Below are 23,764 nucleotides of genomic sequence, written 5' to 3' on the forward strand. Positions count from 1 at the left end.
ATACAGACACCGTATGTAGACCCGGGAATAGCTGCATGCAATGACCGTACGATATCAGACGGCAAGTAAATGGTTTCAATATTTTGTTCATCCTATATTTTACATGACGAATTCAGACTATTACAAAATTATTGAATATTTTAAATCTGTACGATTTTCAATGAACTTACATCCATTATGGATGAACTGCATGCCACGACGGCACGGTAGCATACGGTGTTGATACACTTTTCATGATATAGCGATAGTCTGGTATTATCGGTCAATCTGTATTATCGTTCAAACAAACAAAAATTAGTAAATGTTTTTAATGCACAGTAATAACCTATAAATATATTAGCCATCAATTATTTTGAATATATCTTAATTAATGCATTCCAGTTAATATTCATCTGATGATAAGCCGACTTTTGATCACTGTACATGTATACACGTATATGTTCTCGGAAAAAAGGTTAAATATTGTAAAACCCCGCATTAACGCGACCCCGCTTTTAGCGCGATCCGATTTTATGGACCCCGATCATCGCGTTATAGCGGGGTTCCACTGTAGAACAATAAACAAGCAGAGAGATTCTAAAATGAATCATGATATGGCATATCCCTTTAGGCTGAAATATTTTCTATTGAAATTGTTTTACATTGATAATTATACATAAAATAAGATGAGTTCATAGTGTACTCAAAATATGAAAGCATTCAAATGCTAGAAAGGAGTGGCAGGGGTGACATTAACTTGAAGCAAGGTAAAAGTCAGCTTAGTTTTTTCAGTATATTTGGGCAGATTCTGGGTGGGGGTTGTTCATCTGGAGCCGAAAGGCCATTTCTTCAGCAGGTTTGATCCGGGAAGAATCTGCCATCCACATTAATAATTTTAAAATGAGGCTATTTCCTAGCCTTTTAAGAGTGCATCGACAGAGTAAGTCGCTGCAGGATGGTCTCCTCAGATAACACATCGGTGATAGTTTACAATGAGCATAAAGAAGGCATACATGCCCCTTCTCTATGCATGGAGGTTTGGAGCCCTTACCCTTGAGACAGTTTCCTTGCTTTCCCTAGTGTCCATGAATTGAAGGAGTGAACTTCATGCCTCATCCATTGAGCAAGGGTTTATGTGGTTCAGTGGAAATTATGAGTCAGTTTCTCTCTGTTGCCAACCAAGTTTCTTAGGAAAAGCCAGCTCTGATTGGCTATTTCACTTCCAACTGATATACGTTTCAGTTGCTTCTCAGCTTAAAATGATCAGTATAGACTGCTATGCCCTGTTAGGGTTGTTACGACTATATGGTCTTAAACTAAGTAACAGAAACAAGCAAACTCAGCAAAATTTGTAAAACTTTAATACCTTAATAATTTAAGTTATAAAATGAAATGGAACATTCCTTAATAAAAGTTCTGTCACAAGTCCAAAAGAATAGTGTTCCTAATGATTTCCATGTCTTGAATGTGCTTATATACCAAGTTTTGATGTATCACAGAGGCATTATCAACAACATCTTTGATAGAATTCACAATGCTTCCAAAATGTTGCTTTAGCCAAGACTGTCATATGGGCACTTTGTAACTCCATTAAATAGTATAAATAAATGATTCCTGTCAATTTAAATCTAAACACAAGAATAAGTACATCTGCAGACTGATATTTAGACAACAAATACATAGAAATAGAAATGAGAATAATTGTTTGGATCTCTTTTTATATACATCTCTGTTATGAGTCTATGGTATTAAAATAAGTAACTGAAAAGAGTGAAGACAACAAGCTTTGTAAAATTTAACAAATAATGTATTTCCTTAGAAAAAAGAACTTACGGTATTGTGAATTAAATCCAAACATAATGAAAGAATTAAAGACACAAGTCCTACTAATAAAAAGTCCTGAATAAAACTCAGTTCAAGTCCCAAAGAGATCCAGAATTGAAGGCGATGATGTGTCTGTTTTGGTCTCTGAAGTACTAATGTATCATCAGTCTCTTGTTGATTCACAGAAATATTATTCCAGGTTTGAATTCATTATAAATTTGGATGAATGTCTTTATCCAAGAATTTTGTCAGAACACTTTTGTGATTCCAGAGAAAAAAAATCACTTGAATTCAATAATTTGAAGAAAATTAAATTCAGGCCAAACTGGTCACAGCATAATACAACTTTAAATGCTAAATGTTAAAGCACAACTGGTAAAATCCTCACAGTCACAAGATAATATAAGTATCTGCTTGACCTCAATTCACATTAGCATTTTCTATAAACAACCATCACTTTTAGAATGATCTAATGAGCCTTGTTTATTTACAAGACAATAACATACAAAATTCACTTAGGAATCTCCAAAACTCTGACCCTAATCAACATATTTACCACTTCTTGTTTATGTGAATAATAATTCAGTTAATAAGCTCATACACATAGAGAATATTAGGAAGCTATCATTAGTTGTTTACATAAATAGAAAAGTTTAAAAAATGTCAATCAGATCAAGCAGAAATGAACTCAGTTTTGGACAAGGTCAAGTCCAGCAAACAGTGTTACGCTACAATAACATGTAATGAAATATAATTTTTTTAAAAACTAACAGACAAACAATTAAGTATACATAAGTCTCCACAACTCTATTACGACTCTGTCGCAATTCATCTTTATGACTTATTTTACAAACCTGACTTGTTGAAATACAACCCACCTGACCTAAGTCGCAATACTCAACCATCCAATTATAAAAATTATGCAAAACTTGGAAATAGGTTCATTATCAAGGTATAGGTTACAACTAGTAAACACCTAATTATAGCTCTATCTAAAAATAGAATATGGTCATGGGCTAAGAGTCAAACACTACAGATATACACAACTTCCCCTCCCCCATAAAGAAACAAAAATGATTTATTGGATAAAGCTTTCTTTTATATATGAGTTGAACAATAAAATAAAATGATAAAGTAATAAAAGTACGTGGGAAGATGTCTTCCCAATAACACAAAAAATTTCCTGGATGAGCTAAAATAAAGCAATATAGTACTTCTATACACATGAAAGTGCATCAGCAGTTAGATTATCTTTCCCCTTGTGAAATCAAACTCCACCTCAGTAATCTCTGATTATTGTTTTTCATCTTACTACTGGAAAAAAAAAGTTGTTTGTAATCACTAAATAAAATAAATCAGAGAAGGAGCTTAATTAATATACTTTTTTAAGTGTTGCAAAGCCAATATTAAATACAAACATTCATTTTAGATTGTGGAACAGTTTCTCTTGTGTTGGTTTAATTATTTAGAAAAATAGTACAATGGGTGATCCACACCAGCTTCTTATATTAATACGGCCTACATCACTTACACCACCAAATCATTTTAAATGATTGGTTGAAATCTCAAAGCTGAAAGAACAGGTGTGCTTTAAGTACGGCTTTTAACTTGTCAAAGTCCTCCTGACATTTGTAAGGCGATTTAAACTCGGTTTTCTCAACAAATTGGTCAGAGGTTCAGCAACTGGAAACATTCAGATATAATTTCCGATAATATCCAACCTACCCAAAAATCCCATCCATTGCTTTTTACTGATAGACAGTGGTAATTTAGAGATAGTCTTAATCTTAACTTCTACAGTTTCAACTTGACCGTGTCCCACAATATGTCCTAAAAATGTAACACAAACGCTGGAATGTTGAAGGAGAATTTCTCATCCCAAACTGCATCACATTTTATTGATAAAGTCCATCTGGAGTTGCAAATGATAAATTTTATTTTGTTCTGTCTGTTAGTGGAATTCGCCAAAATCCTTTCAAAAGATCGAATTTGGTGACATATCTTCCATTTCCAATCTGTTCTTGGCATTTGAAATGAATCTTTTGGTGACACTGTTGACTTTTCTAGAGTAGTACACATACGGAAAGTATTATCTGCTTTGGGCACAAGAATAAGCGGCGAACTCCAGTTACTCTTACTTGGTTCACTACAGTCCTTCTTCCCCAAATATTGAATTTCTTTTTTCAAACTTTCTTGCTCAAAAAGATTCATCCTGTTATGCTATTTCACAGGTGCAGAATCAATAATTTCAACATGGTAGATTTTATTTATTACTGTTGGAACTTCTGATCACGAGTGCTCATATTCACATTACAGCCGTTTAGTTAACTTTTTTCTTGTGGCTGTAGATGAGAAATTTTCTGATCCAGATTGTGTAATATTTCCGAATTCGGAAGATTGGTTAAATTGTACCAGAGATTTATAAAAATGGTACTAACAGCTGCCTCGTTAGGCGGTCAGCGTTAAGAGGTTAGTGTTAGGACTGGTCAGCCTGTTGTCAGGATAAAGTGACTTGATGGGATATGATGCCATATGTCTACGGATTGATGCCACATTGCTTGACATTACTTTAAACTGTCACACTGCAGACATCATAACGATATGACTCAAATTTTTAAAGCTACCTTAAAAATCCAAATAACATAAAGCAAAGTTACTACAGTCATCATTTAAATCCTCAATGTGAGGGTCAGGTAATTATTGTGGCTACGATATTGATTAATTTTGCAAGAACTTTCTTTAACAATATTGGTGTGTGTATATATATATATATATATATATATATATATATATATATATATATATATATATATATATATATATACAGTATTGTTTGTTGGCTTTTTCTTCATGATGATATGTTATGTAAATTTTTAATTTGTACTTTGTATTAGTCCAAAATCAAGCTCTTGGTGTACCTGACCAGTGACATTTATTTTGTAAACAACATAATGCATATCTAATATTGGTAACTGTTTATACAGTTCCTGGCCTCGAGAAATGTACTGTCAGGAGAACAAGCATAGTCAACTTAGGTTGCTGTTGTTGTTGTTGTTGTTGTGGGGTTTAACGCCATTTTTCAGCACGATAGGCTATACATGGCGGCCAGTATTAATGGTGGAGGAAGAACCCGGAAAACCCCGGAAAGAACCACCGACCCACGAGAAGCTACTGGCAGGCTTTCTCACATGCCCACATTGGCTGAATCTTAGACTCGAACCGCCGCAGACAGAGGTGAGATGGCAGTGATCCGTAATGAAGAGCGCTTTAGACCACTCAGCCACTTGGGGCCCCTCAACTTAGGTTGCATACAGCCATATAAATAATATGAAATCGACGATATGTCGATTTAGACATGAAAGGAAATATTGGTCTGATTAAGGACATCGGCTTTATGGTGACTAAATGTAATGAACAAGGAGGTGACACACTCGTCTTGTGTATGCATGCAGAGATGATTCATTTTTGCGCGCTTTATGCTTGTTTCAACCAGCCACTTAGGTCTTACTATCCAACACAGTTTTATGCAGAAATTTCATCTGGACACTTTCAGCCGGAAAGTGGTGGGTAGGAAAGTAAAAAGAAAGTAGCGGAAAGTATAACAGTCGTGTGGATGCAGACATTTTATGATGACAACGACCTTGAACATTGTGTTTAAGCCTAATGCTCCCCGAACAGCACAGCAACTTCCCAGTCCTTCGACGATGTCGGCAAAATTGACTTTAAAATGGAATGCCCGACAAAACTTAAGTAGACTCTTTCGATGAATCAAATTATCACTCCAATACAGCTGATAATACAGCGATCGGTTACTTAAACAGCGATTTTGTAAAAGCGATCGTCGCTCTTCGTATGCTTCATTCTTTCAAAACCTCACTTGACAAAGCTCCTAATGGTCGTTCGGAAAACGTTTTCTACACCGTGCAGTAAAAAAAAAATTTTAAAAAATGCTGAAGCGATTTCACTGATGCTAGCGGTGCGTGGACAGTTTTGAAATGAAAATTTAAGAAGCACATACAGTATTATGAATTAAATCCAAAATAACCTTTGAAAGTTCTACACAGGTCCAAAAAAATTGAATGTTCCAAATGAATTTCAGATCCTCAGATGCCCTGGTCTGCCAACAGTCCTAATGTATCACAAGGTCATCGTCCAAAATTCATTTGAATAAATTCACAGTAGTCCCAGAATTATATTTTAGTCATATGAGCACTTTGTAATTCCAATGAATAATCCAAACAAATGTCTCCTCAAATTATATCTCAACACAACGTTAAAAACATATGCAGACTGATATTAACATAGGAACGTATGAAATAAGCATCCAAGATAGTAATGAATCAATTCCTCAGTTCTCTGCTGATGTATATGCATACGGCCCAAATCGCGATCTTCTCATACTCGCTGCGTGATATTTTGCAATATCCAACGTTCAGAAACAACCCACTTGACCTACCCATCCACTGGAAATAATTGTAAACTGTAAATAGGTTTATTATAAATATCATTAATGGTCATACATTCCTATTTATAGGTCCTATGCAAATTACATGCCAAAAATGAGACACACAATAAATACAATTATGTACAAACGTTTTTAAAAAATATTGATATACATAATAATAATTTTTGTAGATATTATGTGTATTTTTATTTGTCCATTATCTTTCTATAAAATCAATAATACATGCTTTTATTTTCTTTTTATATTATACATATATGTTTATTGCATAATTGTGATTTAACTTGAATCCTAATAAATATAAAAAGCTGTTTTTCCTTTTTTTGGCATAATTTTTGTGGTAAAATATAGTAAATTTTTCTATGTCGTCTGTATAAGATGAATTCGAGCTGTGAAAAAAAAAAAAAAAACACCCAGGAGCTTAAAGAGTTTCTGCATCTTTACTTACCAAAATGGTACTCAGTGAAGGACGTCACTTCTGTAGGCGACCTTATTGATCGGCACTACTAAACACGAAGGTGCAAACACAATTGGAAGCAAATGAAATTAAACACAAAATACACATAAATATTATATGACCACGCTTTTATGAATAATTCTGGTTTAGTTTTAATTTTCATATCTTCTAATTGCATGATGTAATTTTCCCGCAGAATTCATGTTTCCCGTCCAATTCGCTAAAATGTCGGGGGAGGGGGGTATTTGGGAGACTGTACCTACATCAGTATGCACTTTAATTTTAATATGTGTCACCATTTACTGCAAATATTTCAACTGCAGGCACAACCCACAATTCGCTTTCAAGCACATGCCACAATTTCGCTTTCAGATGCAAAAAAATTAACTATTAAAACTTCGTTTCATTTTTGTATAACACGATTGTTCCGGTTGTTACTTTTATTTCCCGTTTTTATGCCAGTAAATAGCTCTATTCCGGTATTTGTTCCCGTGAACACTTTTATTCTGGTTAATCTAGTGACCGGACTAAACTACCGTGTAGAGTGTTGTAGCAGTACACATCGATTTTTCATGAGTTAAAACTATTAATTTGTCTCAGGTAAAAGCCCTTTGAGAATCAGTAAATAATCTCTTTATTTGACAAAGATTTTCTTGATTCGATAAATGACGACAGCTAAAAATAACTGCCCTAAGTCACTCATCCATCTTTAAACAATGAGTCACCTAGCATGACTGGCTTCTATTTAAACGCTATGAGCACGTAGGGTGACCTACAATAGGTACTCACTCGTCCTTGTGTAAAAAGTGAGTCACCAGGTTTACTACATACGCAGTCAGCACATAGGGCGATCAATCAAGGCAGGAAAGCCAGCAGGTATGACTGTAGTGTTCGATATGTGGATTATAGTTGAGCTATCCTAAACAAATCGAGATTTTCATAGTGTTACCTGATGCCCAACTGAACCAGGTTTCCCCACGGCTTGTTCAGCATTTCCTTGTGTGTGTCTATTAAAACCAAAGACATTTATAAACTCGTGTGAGAAACGGGAAGAAGACGGGATCAGCTATTGTGAACAGTGTAACAGTCTTGTTGCTATCCATTCTGTGATCATAAGTTTTTCCCCCAGAAAGACATGGTGAGAGATAGATCAGCTGAATTTCAGGCCAAATCCGAGGCAGCAAGTCAAGACGAGGCAATGATTAAAAAAGGAAAAGTTACCAAAATGGATCACACTTTGCCAGTTTTTCTGAATAAAGTCAGTCAGATTGAAGGTAAGATATCTGGTTTAAAAGACAGTGTTGATAAAATGAGGAAAATTCAGCGGGACTTGTTTGCTTCCCCATCGATAGACAGCAAGCAGGTGAAGAATCTAGATGCATTGTCAGACCAGGTCTTAACAGCTGCAGTACAAATAAACCGAGAGATTAAAGATCTCAGAACAGAGGTAGACATAGATTCATCGTCCACAAATGGACGTTTAATGTTGACTCATCTGGACAGACTTTCATCGGATATTACAAGACTTATGAATTACTTTGGGGAGGTACAGGTAGAACATATTGATCGAACCAAAAAGATACATAAAAAACAAATGGAAATTATGAATAAGGAGGATGAATCAGGAGGAACAACCGATTTACAAGACATTCAGACCATGTTCACGGGGAATTTCCTTCAGGAACAACAGCAGTCACTTCTAGATCTACAAGAAATCGAGGCTCGAAATGAGGAAATAAAAAAACTTGAGACTGGTGTGGTTGAAGTTAATAATTTATTTAAGGCAATCAATGCTATGATTCTTCTGCAAGGAGAAACAATTGATACAATAGAAAAACATGTAACAGAGGCTACCTGTAATGTGGAGGATGGTAATGTTCAGCTAGTACAAGCCAAGAAGAATAAAAAGAAATGGTTCAGGAAAAAACTATTCCTGATTGGCTGTATTGTGCTTGTTGTTTTAGTAATAGCTGGCGTGATAACAGCGGTTATTGTCACAAAACGTTAATGGTTACTCTCTTGCATATCTGCTATACTGTGATTCATATCATCTCTCTCATATAATGTCATCATTGGACCCAGATTCCAAACCTTAACAAATTATGTACCTAAACTAAATTTCATTCATCATTCAAATTTGTGCTTATCTACAGTAAAAATCAGTCCAGCAAAGGTTTGAAAACTTGTCTTCAAATGATACTTCTTAGTACAGTGCATAACTGTAATATTTGATCTTTGTTCAAAAAGTCCTCAACCAGTCAGCTTGTTTTTCATAGTATATTTATTGATTGTGCCTGTTGTTGCAAAAACCACAGCATCATCTTGAGCTGGTAACTGGATAAAGCCCCCATTTGTACCACAAAATTACTGCCATACTCATATCTTTGAACCCTATTCAAACCTCAAAATATATAAGTGATCTTTATAAAAGCTTTGACAACCCATTGATGATATCCCAAATAGTACAGGTACAATATTTGTTTGTAAAGTCCAAAAGTTTCTTCAATACTGTTGCCAGTTGCTGACTAATCATAGTGGTGTAAAAGCAATAAAAAGGCAGATAAAGCAGCAAGACCTTTACTGCAATCACTTGTTTGTGAAAGAAAAATGACATCAGATATTTTATGTTTTTTAATGAGAGACGGGTTTGATTTAATGACATCAAACATTGCATAAATCTCTCCCTATAATGACGTAAAACATTGTAAAAATCTGCATGTTCTATATACAGAGTAAATGGAATGAGGGGGTGCCGAGTGGTCTAAAGCGCTCCGTTTCGGATCACTGCCATCTCACCTCTGTCTGCATGGGTTCGAGTCTAAGATTCAGCCAATGTGGGTAGGTGAGAAAGCTTGCCAGTAGCTTTTTGTGGGTCGGTGGTTCTTCCTCCATCATTAATACTGGCTGCCTTGCATATCTTATCATGTGCTGAAAAATGGCATTTAACCCTGCAACAACAACAACAACAACAACAAATGGAATGAGAATTATATAAGCAAGCTTTGGAACATCAAAACCATCATTTGAGATTACCATTCTTTATATATATTGGATCTATTCGTGTATAGGAGAATGGCGAACCAAACTGCACACATTTTCCATATCCACTGACTGTAGGACACATTCTTTACAAGTGTATTCACTTTCACTCCAGGACAGTTTTTTTTTATGTAAACTCTGTTAGGAAACCTTATGATGCTGTAGCACCAAGTAAAATCTTTTGACTGTTTTTAAGGCAATGTGATTTCTATAAAAATTTGGACCTTTTTTTAAGGATTGTGTAAATAGTTTTACTTTGTTGTTTATTTTATATTTCTTTTGAAAGCATTCTCTCTTTTCTCATGTAGGGCTACATAATTGCATTTATTTGGAAGAGTTGATTTGACCATATTATTTTGCAGTTTTGACCTATTAAATTTTTTAGGCATTCTAATGGGCACAGTATAGGTAATATTTAACTGTCTTGCATTTAGATATTTATTTATATATATTCATTTATACATACATGCTTGGTGTAAAACTTTGTTTTAGCTAAGCCATACATGTACATTGAATGTCATTTGATTCACATATATGCATTAACAAAAATGGTTTGTAAGTATGATGCTAGCTTGTGTTTGAATGAAATAGGCAGAAGCAATGAATATGGGAGCAGAAAGAATTTTAAGAGAATCCATATACTCTATGCAGGAAGTTGAAAGATAGTTATACTAGTTTTCTGACTGAATTAATTTTCAACAATTTAACGTTAAAATGGAACATCATCGCATTATAGTACCAGTGATGCCTTCTACAATACGATTTGGTTGTTGAATGTGAAGTATTGTATACAGTATAAATAAAAATATATGTACTCATTATAAGTCAAATAAAACTGCAAACAACAAAGATCCTGATCTGATGTAGCATAATGCACCTGGATGTCAGGGTCTTCGCTGTTTGTTCTACCATTTATTCTTAACAAACTGCACAGACCCGGATCTGCCATCATAAAATGCTCCATCAGATCTGGGTCTGTGCGGTTTACAGTTGGACTCGTCTTATAAACAAGTATATATGGTATGTCACATCCTTGTAATGTCATCTACATGTACATTGCTGTTGATACACATTTCTCAACATCCTGTACTAGTTATGGAAACTGGCTTTTCATGTAGTGTCAGTTTATAATAGCTGCTACATTGGTGATATGGCAAAAAGTGGTCAAATTTAACATTAGCTCTGGACACTGATGATACTTGTAATTTGTATTTTTAAATTAACCAGGGTAACATTTGCTTCAGTGTGGGTGTTAGAAACTAAAGTTGTGAATTATTAGGCTTGAAACACTATACCACATATACCAGCCGAGATTTAGGACAATTATAAAGATAAAACTGAGAAATTGCATATGTTTGTCTATTTTATGCTTCCTTGACAACGATAAATAATGTATAGTTTCAAAGAATTTGTTGTTATCAAGATCTGTAAATCAATAGCAATGCTGTGTAAAGATCTGTAAATCAATAGCAATGCTGTGTAATGTGTGATATAACTAATCCTCTTCAACTTCACCTTTTGCCTAGTGGTGGTACATTGCAAATTGAAAATTGTTTATATTTAATCAAGCATCAACAGAATATTTGTGCTAAACAGTGGCATTAGCAAAGGTGTATAAATCTATGAATTAATTGGAAGTGTGAGTTCCCGTGTCACTTACTGCCAGGGGGATATTCCTTGTACTGGAACAACATAGACCCTGATCTGTCAGAACATTGTGCAATGACACATCAAAGTTTGTGTTCTTTGCTCGGCACTCTTGTGTTACTATATACTCAAGGCTTGAAAAACTACTTGGCCTACTGGGTGAAAGTTGACTGGGATGAGTAAAACTTTGCCAAATACTTGTCACTAGGCCAAATGGTGCAGATTCACGCCTTGAGAATTCGAGTGCACTTTCTGCCCTTAACAAGCACCAGAGTTCAACATCGCTTAACATGTGTCCATTATATATAACTTTTGCCTATTTGCTAACTGTTGTCACTGTAGAACAGTTGGAAAAGGAAGATAACATCTTTCTTTTTTATCAGAGCTAACTGAGGCAAAGTACTTTAGTGCTTCAAAATCATAAATATGTTTCAGTTTCACTCGATATCTTAATGGTATTTGTATTTACAGTGACACTTTTCAGTAATTTAGGTGTCATTTTGTTTGTTTTGTTTTTTTACAAAGTTATCCCTTTCAAACTATTACACATCATTGTCGAAATTCTGGGAAAGTAAAAGACAGAAAATGTCACAGCTTTTGTGATTTTTCATCAGGTCGGGCAGTGTTACATTAGCCCAGGTCACCAGTCTTTTCAAGACTGAAATTTGGGTATATTGTCATGGCAAAAGTAAGATGCTGGTAGATATTTTTATATGTAATAAATTTTCTTAAAAAAATATTGTGCTGTGTCATTCCAAATAAGTATTTTAAGTGTCTCATATGATTCCTACCAACATTAATACTATTGTAATATATCAATAAAGCACATAATGTAAAAAAAAAATGCAGACTGTCAAAATTTCATTGCGGTCAGGTTGGTGGAAATTAAGACACTTTGAATTCTTCTTTCATATAGGTTACCAACATTTTTCTTCAGAAATAAATAATGGCAGGTGTCTTGCTTTGATGTGAAATTCTGAATAGACATGAAAATACAGGTGATTTGGGATTAGCATAAGTGTCTGGCTGGACACAGTCATACAGTGTAATGTTTTGTTTCTTACATGTAGCTTCTTTTATATCTAAAATATTAAAGTTATGTGGTAGTCTGTAAAAGGGAAAGCTTCTTGATGTTAAATTGTGTATCGATGAAATGTTTCATTTTAAATGCGAATACCACTAACAACAACATATCAAGGGCTGTGTATGCAATTGCAATTTCTAGAGTTACAAACCTTGTCTCGTATGTGTATATAACAGGCCATGTAATTAGGACAGAATATTTTCAGTTTTTACCAGTTTTAGTATTAAACAGTCAGCTGGTATCAGGTGTTTTGCTAAAATCCTAAGCATTGTAATGGAGTCCAGCATAAAGAGGACAAGGATGAGTAACTACTGCAGCTCATCCCATGGACCAGTGTTTGTAAAAAGATTTTACTGTACCCTGAAACAGTATTATTTTACTGTCAGCAAATATATCTTACTTTCATTACATTAAAATTTGTGCTTTAACAGATATATAAAATCAATAGAATATTAACTGTGAAGACAGCAGCTGTTGGTTGAGGCAACTGACATGCTTGTTTTGAAGCTCAGTTCTATGAAAACTATACTTTGTATTGTGATATTGTGGGACTATTTCAATCTGGCTAAAATGCTGCATATTTCATTTTAAAGAATGGCTCATAAGATCTTTGTTTATTGATGAATGTGTCACAATATGTTGTGTAGTGAATAATGTTTGATCAGATGATGTTTGTGTAGTGATGAATATATCATAAGGTGATGAATGTGTTGTAAAATATTTGTGTAATGATGATTGTATTATAAGATGATGTTTGTGTCATGATGGATATCTAATGTGATGATGTTTGTGTGATAAAAATGTTATAAAATGATGTTTGTGTAATAGATCTTTTGATGTTATCTTCAGCATCTAACAATAAAGATTTTTGCTTCATGCTTTTGTTCAGTCTTATTAAAAAATATATTGTTTGATAAGTAGTGCTCTCAAATATATTGTGTGATAAATAGTGGTCTAAAATATATTGTGTGATAAATAGTGGTCTAAAATATATTGTGTGATCATTAGTGGTCTTTTATATAAATGTGTTTGAAGAAAGGGGATATTAAAATAGGCTGTTCCGTTTTTTTCATTCCTTAGGTCCATTTCCAACTCAAAAAGTTTTTTTCCCAACAGTAACTCTGTTTATTTTATTTCGATTTTGACCAAGTAATCAAGTAGATTTTTTGTTTGATTTGAAATGGATTTATGAGATCTTACAATTGTTTGATTATTCTCAACATAATTATCATTTGTTTGGGGGATTTGTGCAGACCCACACAAAGCAACCAGATTTAATTTTTTAACCAGAACTCCCATTATAACTTTTAGCCATATCTATAATGTGGCTTATGTTAACTAAGGCTTATTTAAAATTTTCAGAATTTTGTCATAATTTGATAGGTGTCCCCAGTTCTAATTAAGGTCAAACACAAAGCTGTAGAGCACACAGTTAGACTCATATTCAGAGAGAATTTTAAACCTCTGAGAATAATCTATTCAAGACATAAAGTACTGCATTAGCACATTAGGTCACAAGCTTAGTTACCCATTATGTATGCCCTAATGGACTTTCAGAATACAACCCATCATGTATGCCCTAATGGACTTTCAGAATACAACCCATCATGTATGCCCTAATGGACTTTCAAAAGACAACCCATCATGTATGCCCTAATGGACTTAAAATACAATCCATCATGTATGCCCTAATGGACTTAAAATACAATCCATCACTTATGCCCTAATGGACTTTAAAAATACAACCCATCATGTATGCCCTAATGGACTTTCAAAATACAACCCATCATGTATGCCCTAATGGACTTTCAAAATACAACCCATCATGTATGCCCTAATGGACTTTCAAAATACAACCCATCATGTATGCCCTAATGGACTTTCAAAATACAACCCATCATGTATGCCCTAATGGATTTTCAAAACACAATCCACCATGTATGCCCTAATAGACTTTAAAAATACAACCCATCATGTATGCCCTAATGGACTTTCAAAATACAACCCATCATGTATGCCCTAATGGACTTTCAAAATACAACCCATCATGTATGCCCTAATGGACTTTCAAAATACAACCCATCATGTATGCCCTAATGGACTTAAAATACAACCCATCATGTATGCCCTAATGGACTTTCAAAATACAACCCATCATGTATGCCCTAATGGACTTTCAAAATACAACCCATTATGTATGCCCTAATGGACTTTCAAAATACAACCCATCATGTATGCCCTAATGGACTTTCAAAATACAACCCATCATGTATGCCCTAATGGATTTTCAAAATACAACCCATCATGTATGCCCTAATGGACTTTCAAAATACAACCCATCATGTATGCCCTAATGGACTTTCAAAATACAACCCATCATGTATGCCCTAATGGACTTTCAAAATACAACCCATCATGTATGCCCTAATGGACTTAAAATACAATCCACCATGTATGCCCTAATAGACTTTAAAAATACAACCCATCATGTATGCCCTAATGGACTTTCAAAATACAATCCATCATGTATGCTCTAATGGACTTTCAAAATACAACCCATCATGTATGCCCTAATGGACTTTCAAAATACAACCCATCATGTATGCCCTAATGGACTTTCAAAATACAACCCATCATGTATGCCCTAATGGACTTTCAAAATACAACCCATCATGTATGCCCTAATGGACTTAAAATACAATCCACCATGTATGCCCTAATGGACATTCAAAATACAATCCATCATGTATGCTCTAATGGACTTTCAAAATACAATCCATCATGTATGCCCTAATGGACTTTCAAAATACAACCCATCATGTATGCCCTAATGGACTTAAAGAATACAACCCATTATGTATACCCTAATGGACTTTCAAAATACAATCCATCATGTATGCGCTAATGGACTTTCAAAATACGACCCATCATGTATGCCCTAGTGGACTTTAAGAATACAACCCATCATGTATGCCCAAATGGACTTTCAAAATACAACCCATCATGTATGCCCTAATGGACTTTCAAAATACAACCCATCATGTATGCCCTAATGGACTTTCAAAATACAACCCATCATGTATGCCCTAATGGACTTAAAGAATACAACCCATTATGTATACCCTAATGGACTTTCAAAATACAATCCATCATGTATGCGCTAATGGACTTTCAAAATACAACCCATCATGTATGCCCTAGTGGACTTTCAAAATACAACCCATCATGTATGCCCTAATGGACTTTCAAAATACAACCCATCATGTATGCCCTAATGGACTTTCAAAATACAACCCATCATGTATGCCCTAATGGACTTTCAAAATACAACCCATCATGTATGCCCTAATGGACTTTCAAAATACAACCCATCATATATGCCCTAATGGACTTTCAAAATACAACCCATCATGTATGCCCTAATGGACTTAAAATACAATCCACCATGTATGCCCTAATAGACTTTAAAAATACAACCCATCATGTATGCCCTAATGGACTTTCAAAATACAACCCATCATGTATGCCCTAATGGACTTTCAAAATACAACCCATCATGTATGCCCTAATGGACTTAAAATACAATCCACCATGTATGCCCTAATAGACTTTAAAAATACAACCCATCATGTATGCCCTAATGGACTTAAAATACAATCCACCATGTATGCCCTAATAGACTTTAAAAATACAACCCATCATGTATGCCCTAATGGACTTTCAAAATACAACCCATCATGTATGCCCTAATGGACTTTCAAAATACAACCCATCATGTATGCCCTAATGGACTTAAAATACAATCCACCATGTATGCCCTAATGGACTTTCAAAATACAATCCATCATGTATGCTCTAATGGACTTTCAAAATACAACCCATCATGTATGCCCTAATGGACTTTCAAAATACAACCCATCATGTATGCCCTAATGGACTTAAAGAATACAACCCATTATGTATACCCTAATGGACTTTCAAAATACAATCCATCATGTATGCTCTAATGGACTTTCAAAATACGACCCATCATGTATGCCCTAATGGACTTAAAGAATACAACCCATTATGTATACCCTAATGGACTTTCAAAATACAATCCATCATGTATGCGCTAATGGACTTTCAAAATACGACCCATCATGTATGCCCTAGTGGACTTTAAGAATACAACCCATCATGTATGCCCAAATGGACTTTCAAAATACAACCCATCATGTATGCCCTAATGGACTTTCAAAATACAACCCATCATGTATGCCCTAATGGACTTAAAATACAATCCACCATGTATGCCCTAATAGACTTTAAAAATACAACCCATCATGTATGCCCTAATGGACTTTCAAAATACAACCCATCATGTATGCCCTAATGGACTTTCAAAATACAACCCATCATGTATGCCCTAATGGACTTTCAAAATACAACCCATCATGTATGCCCTAATGGACTTAAAATACAATCCACCATGTATGCCCTAATGGACTTTCAAAATACAATCCATCATGTATGCTCTAATGGACTTTCAAAATACAACCCATCATGTATGCCCTAATGGACTTTCAAAATACAACCCATCATGTATGCCCTAATGGACTTTCAAAATACAACCCATCATGTATGCCCTAATGGACTTAAAGAATACAACCCATTATGTATACCCTAATGGACTTTCAAAATACAATCCATCATGTATGCTCTAATGGACTTTCAAAATACGACCCATCATGTATGCCCTAATGGACTTAAAGAATACAACCCATTATGTATACCCTAATGGACTTTCAAAATACAATCCATCATGTATGCGCTAATGGACTTTCAAAATACGACCCATCATGTATGCCCTAATGGACTTTAAGAATACAACCCATCATGTATGCCCTAATGGACTTTCAAAATACAACCCATCATGTATGCCCTAATGGACTTTCAAAATACAACCCAGCATGTATGCCCTAATGGACTTTCAAAATACAACCCATCATGTATGCCCTAATGGACTTTCAAAATACAACCCATCATGTATGCCCTAATGGACTTAAAATACAATCCACCATGTATGCCCTAATGGACTTTAAAAATACAATCCATCATGTATGCTCTAATGGACTTTCAAAATACAACCCATCATGTATGCCCTAATGGACTTTCAAAATACAACCCATCATGTATGCCCTAATGGACTTTCAAAATACAACCCATCATGTATGCCCTAATGGACTTAAAGAATACAACCCATTATGTATACCCTAATGGACTTTCAAAATACAATCCATCATGTATGCGCTAATGGACTTTCAAAATACGACCCATCATGTATGCCCTAGTGGACTTTAAGAATACAACCCATCATGTATGCCCAAATGGACTTTCAAAATACAACCCATCATGTATGCCCTAATGGACTTTCAAAATACAACCCATCATGTATGCCCTAATGGACTTAAAATACAATCCACCATGTATGCCCTAATAGACTTTAAAAATACAACCCATCATGTATGCCCTAATGGACTTTCAAAATACAACCCATCATGTATGCCCTAATGGACTTTCAAAATACAACCCATCATGTATGCCCTAATGGACTTTCAAAATACAACCCATCATGTATGCCCTAATGGACTTAAAATACAATCCACCATGTATGCCCTAATGGACTTTCAAAATGCAATCCATCATGTATGCTCTAATGGACTTTCAAAATACAACCCATCATGTATGCCCTAATGGACTTTCAAAATACAACCCATCATGTATGCCCTAATGGACTTTCAAAATACAACCCATCATGTATGCCCTAATGGACTTAAAGAATACAACCCATTATGTATACCCTAATGGACTTTCAAAATACAATCCATCATGTATGCTCTAATGGACTTTCAAAATACGACCCATCATGTATGCCCTAATGGACTTAAAGAATACAACCCATTATGTATACCCTAATGGACTTTCAAAATACAATCCATCATGTATGCGCTAATGGACTTTCAAAATACGACCCATCATGTATGCCCTAGTGGACTTTAAGAATACAAACCATCATGTATGCCCAAATGGACTTTCAAAATACAACCCATCATGTATGCCCTAATGGACTTTCAAAATACAACCCAGCATGTATGCCCTAATGGACTTTCAAAATACAACCCATCATGTATGCCCTAATGGACTTTCAAAATACAACCCATCATGTATGCCCTAATGGACTTAAAATACAATCCACCATGTATGCCCTAATGGACTTTAAAAATACAATCCATCATGTATGCTCTAATGGACTTTCAAAATACAACCCATCATGTATGCCCTAATGGACTTTCAAAATACAACCCATCATGTATGCCCTAATGGACTTTCAAAATACAACCCATCATGTATGCCCTAATGGACTTAAAGAATACAACCCATTATGTATACCCTAATGGACTTTCAAAATACAATCCATCATGTATGCGCTAATGGACTTTCAAAATACGACCCATCATGTATGCCCTAGTGGACTTTAAGAATACAACCCATCATGTATGCCCAAATGGACTTTCAAAATACAACCCATCATGTATGCCCTAATGGACTTTCAAAATACAACCCAGCATGTATGCCCTAATGGACTTTCAAAATACAACCCATCATGTATGCCCTAATGGACTTTCAAAATACGACCCATCATGTATGCCCTAATGGACTTTCAAAATACAATCCATCATGTATACCCTAATGGACTTTCAAAATACAACCCATCATGTATGCCCTAATGGACTTTAAGAATACAACCCATCATGTATGCCCTAATGGACTTTCAAAATACAACCCAGCATGTATGCACTAATGGACTTTCAAAATACAACCCCATCATGTGTGCCCTAATGGACTCTCAAAATACAACCCATCATCAATGTTCTGCTAAGCTGCGTGTGCGCAGCTTGTTTGATGTCTTAGCGCAGCTAAATGTATTCTGCACGCAGAGATAATTCTTTTGATTTCTCGTGAAACTCCAGTGAGAACTATGCATGCTGTTCCTAGCTTACACAGTGTGAAAGTGACTCGTGACCCCCCGGCCACTTTGACGCACCCTGCCAGAGGATACATTTTCCGTAAAAAAATTTGCTCAGTGGGTTTTGCAGTCTGCTCAGTGACCTTTGCTCGGCACTCACTAGTGTACATGCCTTAGAGGGAACGTTGCCCATCATGTATGCACTAATGGACTTTAAATACAACCCATCATCTATGCCCCAATGGACTTTAAAAATACAACCCCTTTCAAAATACAACCCATCATGTATGCCCTAATGGACTTTCACAATACAACCCATCATAGAAGGCTTACTGGACTTTCAATAAACAACCCAGTAATTTATTAATACTTGTTTTCATATTTTTGTTTGAAACGCATATGCTTTAATTGTACAATTGTGGACAGCAATTGTACAGTTGTGGACAGTCAGGCTTCAGGGGAGTGACTGTACATGTATTTTAGTTTTGGTCGTAAAAACTCAATTATTTCCTTAGATGCCCAATTATAATGGCCTAACATTCTAGCATCCACATTTCCTTAGTACATGTACAGACATCAATTTCTAATGGTTTCATACATTCTAGCATCCACATTTCCTTAGTACAGACACCAGTTTCTAATGGTTTCATAGCATTTTAGCATCCACATTTCCTTAAAATAAACACCCTATTTCTAATGGCTTGCGATCATTGTAGAATCCACATTTTCTCAAAATAAACAACCTATTTCTAATTGCTTGAGATACGTATAGAATCCATATTTCTTTAAAATAAACATCCTATTTCTAATGAGTAAAACAAAAAGATAAAACATGATATACTGTTAGTAAATCATGTTATATTTGTAAAAAATTGTATTTCCTCTGAAGCCCTGTTGGCACCTGACAACCATATGCTAATAACTGAAGTTATCTAACAGTATATATATATATATATATATATATATATATATATATATATATATATATATAACACATTTAGATATATATGTAGGTTACAGAGACAGGATGCAGATTGTGTAACCTTCTTTAAGTTATTATTATTATTATTATTACAATATAACTGAGGGGCCCCGAGTGACCGAGTGGTCTAAAGCGCTCACCGTTCCAGATCACTGCCATCTCACCTCTGTCTGCGTGGGTTCGAGTCCAAGGCTCGGCTGCATGGATACGTGGGAAAGCCTGCCAGTAGCTTCTCATGGGTCGGTGGTTCTTCCCTGGGTTTTCCAGGGTTCTTCCTCCACCAGTTATCCAGGCCGCCATGTATAGCCTATCTTGTGCTGAAAAATGGCGTTAAACCCTAGAACAACAACAACAACAATATAGCTGAGAAGTTAAAATATAAATATTTATTCCTCATTGGTCAGAATGTGCTTTAAGTAGTAAACATTCACATTATCATGCGAGAAATTGATACGTACCTTGACAGTCAGTGCAGGATGGAAATGACACAAGATGAAAGAAACAGTAGCCAGGAATGCAAAAGATTGTGCTACATGAAAATGCAATATAAAGGTGTTGATATGTGTATTATGTCAAGATAGCATGGCATCAAACTTTCAGAACATAAAGCATTAGGAATTGAACACAACCCGATGTTGGTAAATTAGCTTGCACTGACCTATTTTATTTTATCCACACCATTCACATTCAATAAAATTTCTTGTCTCTTATACCTCTCTCAATTTTGTGGACTTGCTCGTGAGCTTGCCCAAATGAAATTTGAGCTTGTCAAGCGATCAAGTTGGGCAAGTGGAGTTGTAAATACTTGGTTAAATGATAAAAGAATTTATATCATATATGAGTCTTCCTTTCCTGTGATAAATTCTTCTCTGTTCCTTATAAGTATTTTTTCATATTAAATGCCATTTCAGTATTGTTGTGATGACAAAGGCCTGACATGTTTTGATTGATGACCGAACACTCATCATGAATTGTGAGATTAGTATCAGTAATAATAGTAATAATAATAGTAGCAGTAATAGTAGTGGTAGTAGTAATAAAACCTTTATGGATATGACTTAATTAGTCAAGACTGTAATCCACTGAGGCCATATTAATTTGTTTTTTGTTTTTCTTTTGTTTAGTGCTTCATAGCACAGCAACACATTTAATAGATTCTTTTACCAGTTTTATTTGGGATGGTGTTCCTTAACTTTTTCCCTTATAATTATTGATGGTAACCTACTGGGGATTTTTGTGCTAGTTTATAATAGTCCCATGCTGTTTTCAAGCCTCTTTAATTTAATAATTGCCTTTTTTTGCCCTAAGTCTAGTATTGCTTTCTTTTTAACAGTTAATCTTAGTGAGGCAAGTAGGTATTTTTTGCCAAATATTATTATATTTGCATAGACTTAGTCCACAGTTTACGTAGTTGGAAGTTTTTTTTGTACATCAATATGCATTCAGCATCTTTTATGCAGTAACAATGTCTAAGCAAGGTCTGGGTAAGGATGGCCATAAAAATCTCCCTGGGACACCCCCCACTTGTTTATGCACCGTAAGAGGACAGATAGCTGTCTATTTTATAGTCTTTGCTCTAACGAGATATGGGACACCCCCCACTTGTATATGCATTGTAAGAGAACAGATTTCTGTCTATTTTGTAGCTCTTGGTCTGACAAGCTATGGAACAACACTGCACTTTAAGAGGACAGAAAGCTGTCTATTTTGTAGCCTTTGGTTTGGCGAGATATGGGACACCCCCCACTTGTTTATGCACTGTAAGAGGACAGATAGTTATTTTATAGCCTTTGGTCTGGCGAGATATGGGACTACCCCCCCTTGTTTATACACTGTAAGAGGACAGACAGCTGTCTATTTTACAGCTTTTCTTCTGACGAGTTATGGACACACCCACTTGTATATGCACTGTAAGGTGACAGACAGCTGTCTATTTTATAGCCTTTGGTCTGACAAGATATGGGACATTCCACAATTGTATATTCACAGTAAGAGGACAGACAGCTGTCAGTTTTGCAGCCTTTGGTCTGACAAGGAGCAGCACCCACAGCCAACCCACTGCTCAGTAAGGGCTGATTGTAAGCCCCCCCCCCCTTAAGGGCGGTAGCATCACCATTCACTCATTTGATCCCAGGGACCTATTGTTGGTGGTGATATCTAGATCCCTAAGAAATAGAGTTCTCAGATCTAGGACTTGTCAGATCAGGTGATAGATTTTCCTACAGATCTGCATTGCCTGTAGAGTCTTCACCCGGTGACTAGGTACCTGGTGTCTGGCACCAGGCATGTGTTTTGGGAGCCATTATAGTGCAAAGATCAGGTAGAGTCCCCCCTTTCTCCAGACTGCCATTTCATCCGATGGAAGGACAGGGAACAGATACCATATTAGGGCAGGTGATCAGATTGGCATCCCCATGGCACTATGATTTCTCAAATCCCCATGGGATGTGTGGCCTTCCTCACAAGGAAACAGTTGGCCCTTTCCCTACATGAATAGACTTCTGGACCTGGGCCACATAGTAGTGAGGTTGTGCATGCAGGGCTTCTTCATGTTATGAGGATGGGTCTAACAGGAGTGAGAAGGGTGTGCCTTCTTCCTCAAACAATCTAGGAGATTAAGTAATCACCCAAAGCAACCAGCAGAGGCCACAGTTTGAAGCACTCTATTAACTCTGCTGGAGGAGTTACCTAACCAGGTTTCTCCTCCCCGCAAGTCTCCTCCTAAATAGAGAGACACAAGGTCATGTAGTCCTGCCTCCCAGGAGAGAGTGCAGGATCAAGATGATCTTTCTATCCTTGTTGAAGACAATGGGTTTGACACAGTGCAGGCAGATATGGGTCCCATACATTTCCTCAACCTTTGATTAAGGATATAAGAGGAGGAATCCTTGTTGTTTGGTAAAGCTGTGAATTAAGTTCCACCTCATGCCTAATAACCTGTTTCCTATATCATCAGGTTTAGGTGATTTCAAAGTTCTTTCCAGTTTGTAGAAACTTTCTGGGTCTCTTACTCCTTCCCAACTCGATTACAAGATTTAGCAAGGACCAACTATCTTTGTCTGCATCTTGCTATAAAATTCATACTCCTTTCTCACCCACTAAAAAATCACATGGGACACTGAAGCAGCTCAAGTGGGTATTTCTACCTGGACCTTCGGAAAAAACAGGAATCATTAGAACAAAAATCTAGGATATTAGTGACCATAGTCTCGCATGCTGATCTCTTTTCTGCCACTTCATTCAACCTGCTTAAGAGGAGTCTGTCACCAGTGGCTCTCCAT

At 35.8% G+C, this 23,764-nt stretch overlaps 2 protein-coding genes across 2 annotated transcripts in view; both read left to right on the forward strand.

Annotated features, from left to right (window-relative positions):
- The window catches only part of LOC149806612 (succinyl-CoA:3-ketoacid coenzyme A transferase 1, mitochondrial-like), a 101,953-nt gene that overhangs the window by 31,171 nt on the left and 47,018 nt on the right, over positions 1-23,764 (forward strand). The window lies entirely within an intron of this gene.
- Positions 7,207-13,368, forward strand: LOC149806613 (syntaxin-like). Its single transcript, XM_089955589.1, has one exon. The coding sequence runs from the start codon at positions 7,858-7,860 to the stop codon at positions 8,728-8,730; it is 873 nt and encodes a 290-aa protein (XP_089811715.1). The 5' UTR covers positions 7,207-7,857; the 3' UTR covers positions 8,731-13,368.

Source organism: Sinohyriopsis cumingii, chromosome 1 (assembly GCF_028554795.1).
Source record: "Sinohyriopsis cumingii isolate HCF-2022 chromosome 1, ASM2855479v2, whole genome shotgun sequence".
Lineage (NCBI taxonomy): Eukaryota > Metazoa > Mollusca > Bivalvia > Unionida > Unionidae > Sinohyriopsis > Sinohyriopsis cumingii.

Bases quoted from the DNA above. Each gene is read 5' to 3' on its own strand.
- LOC149806613 (XM_089955589.1), top strand. From the start codon at position 7,858: ATGGTGAGAGATAGATCAGCTGAATTTCAGGCCAAATCCGAGGCAGCA.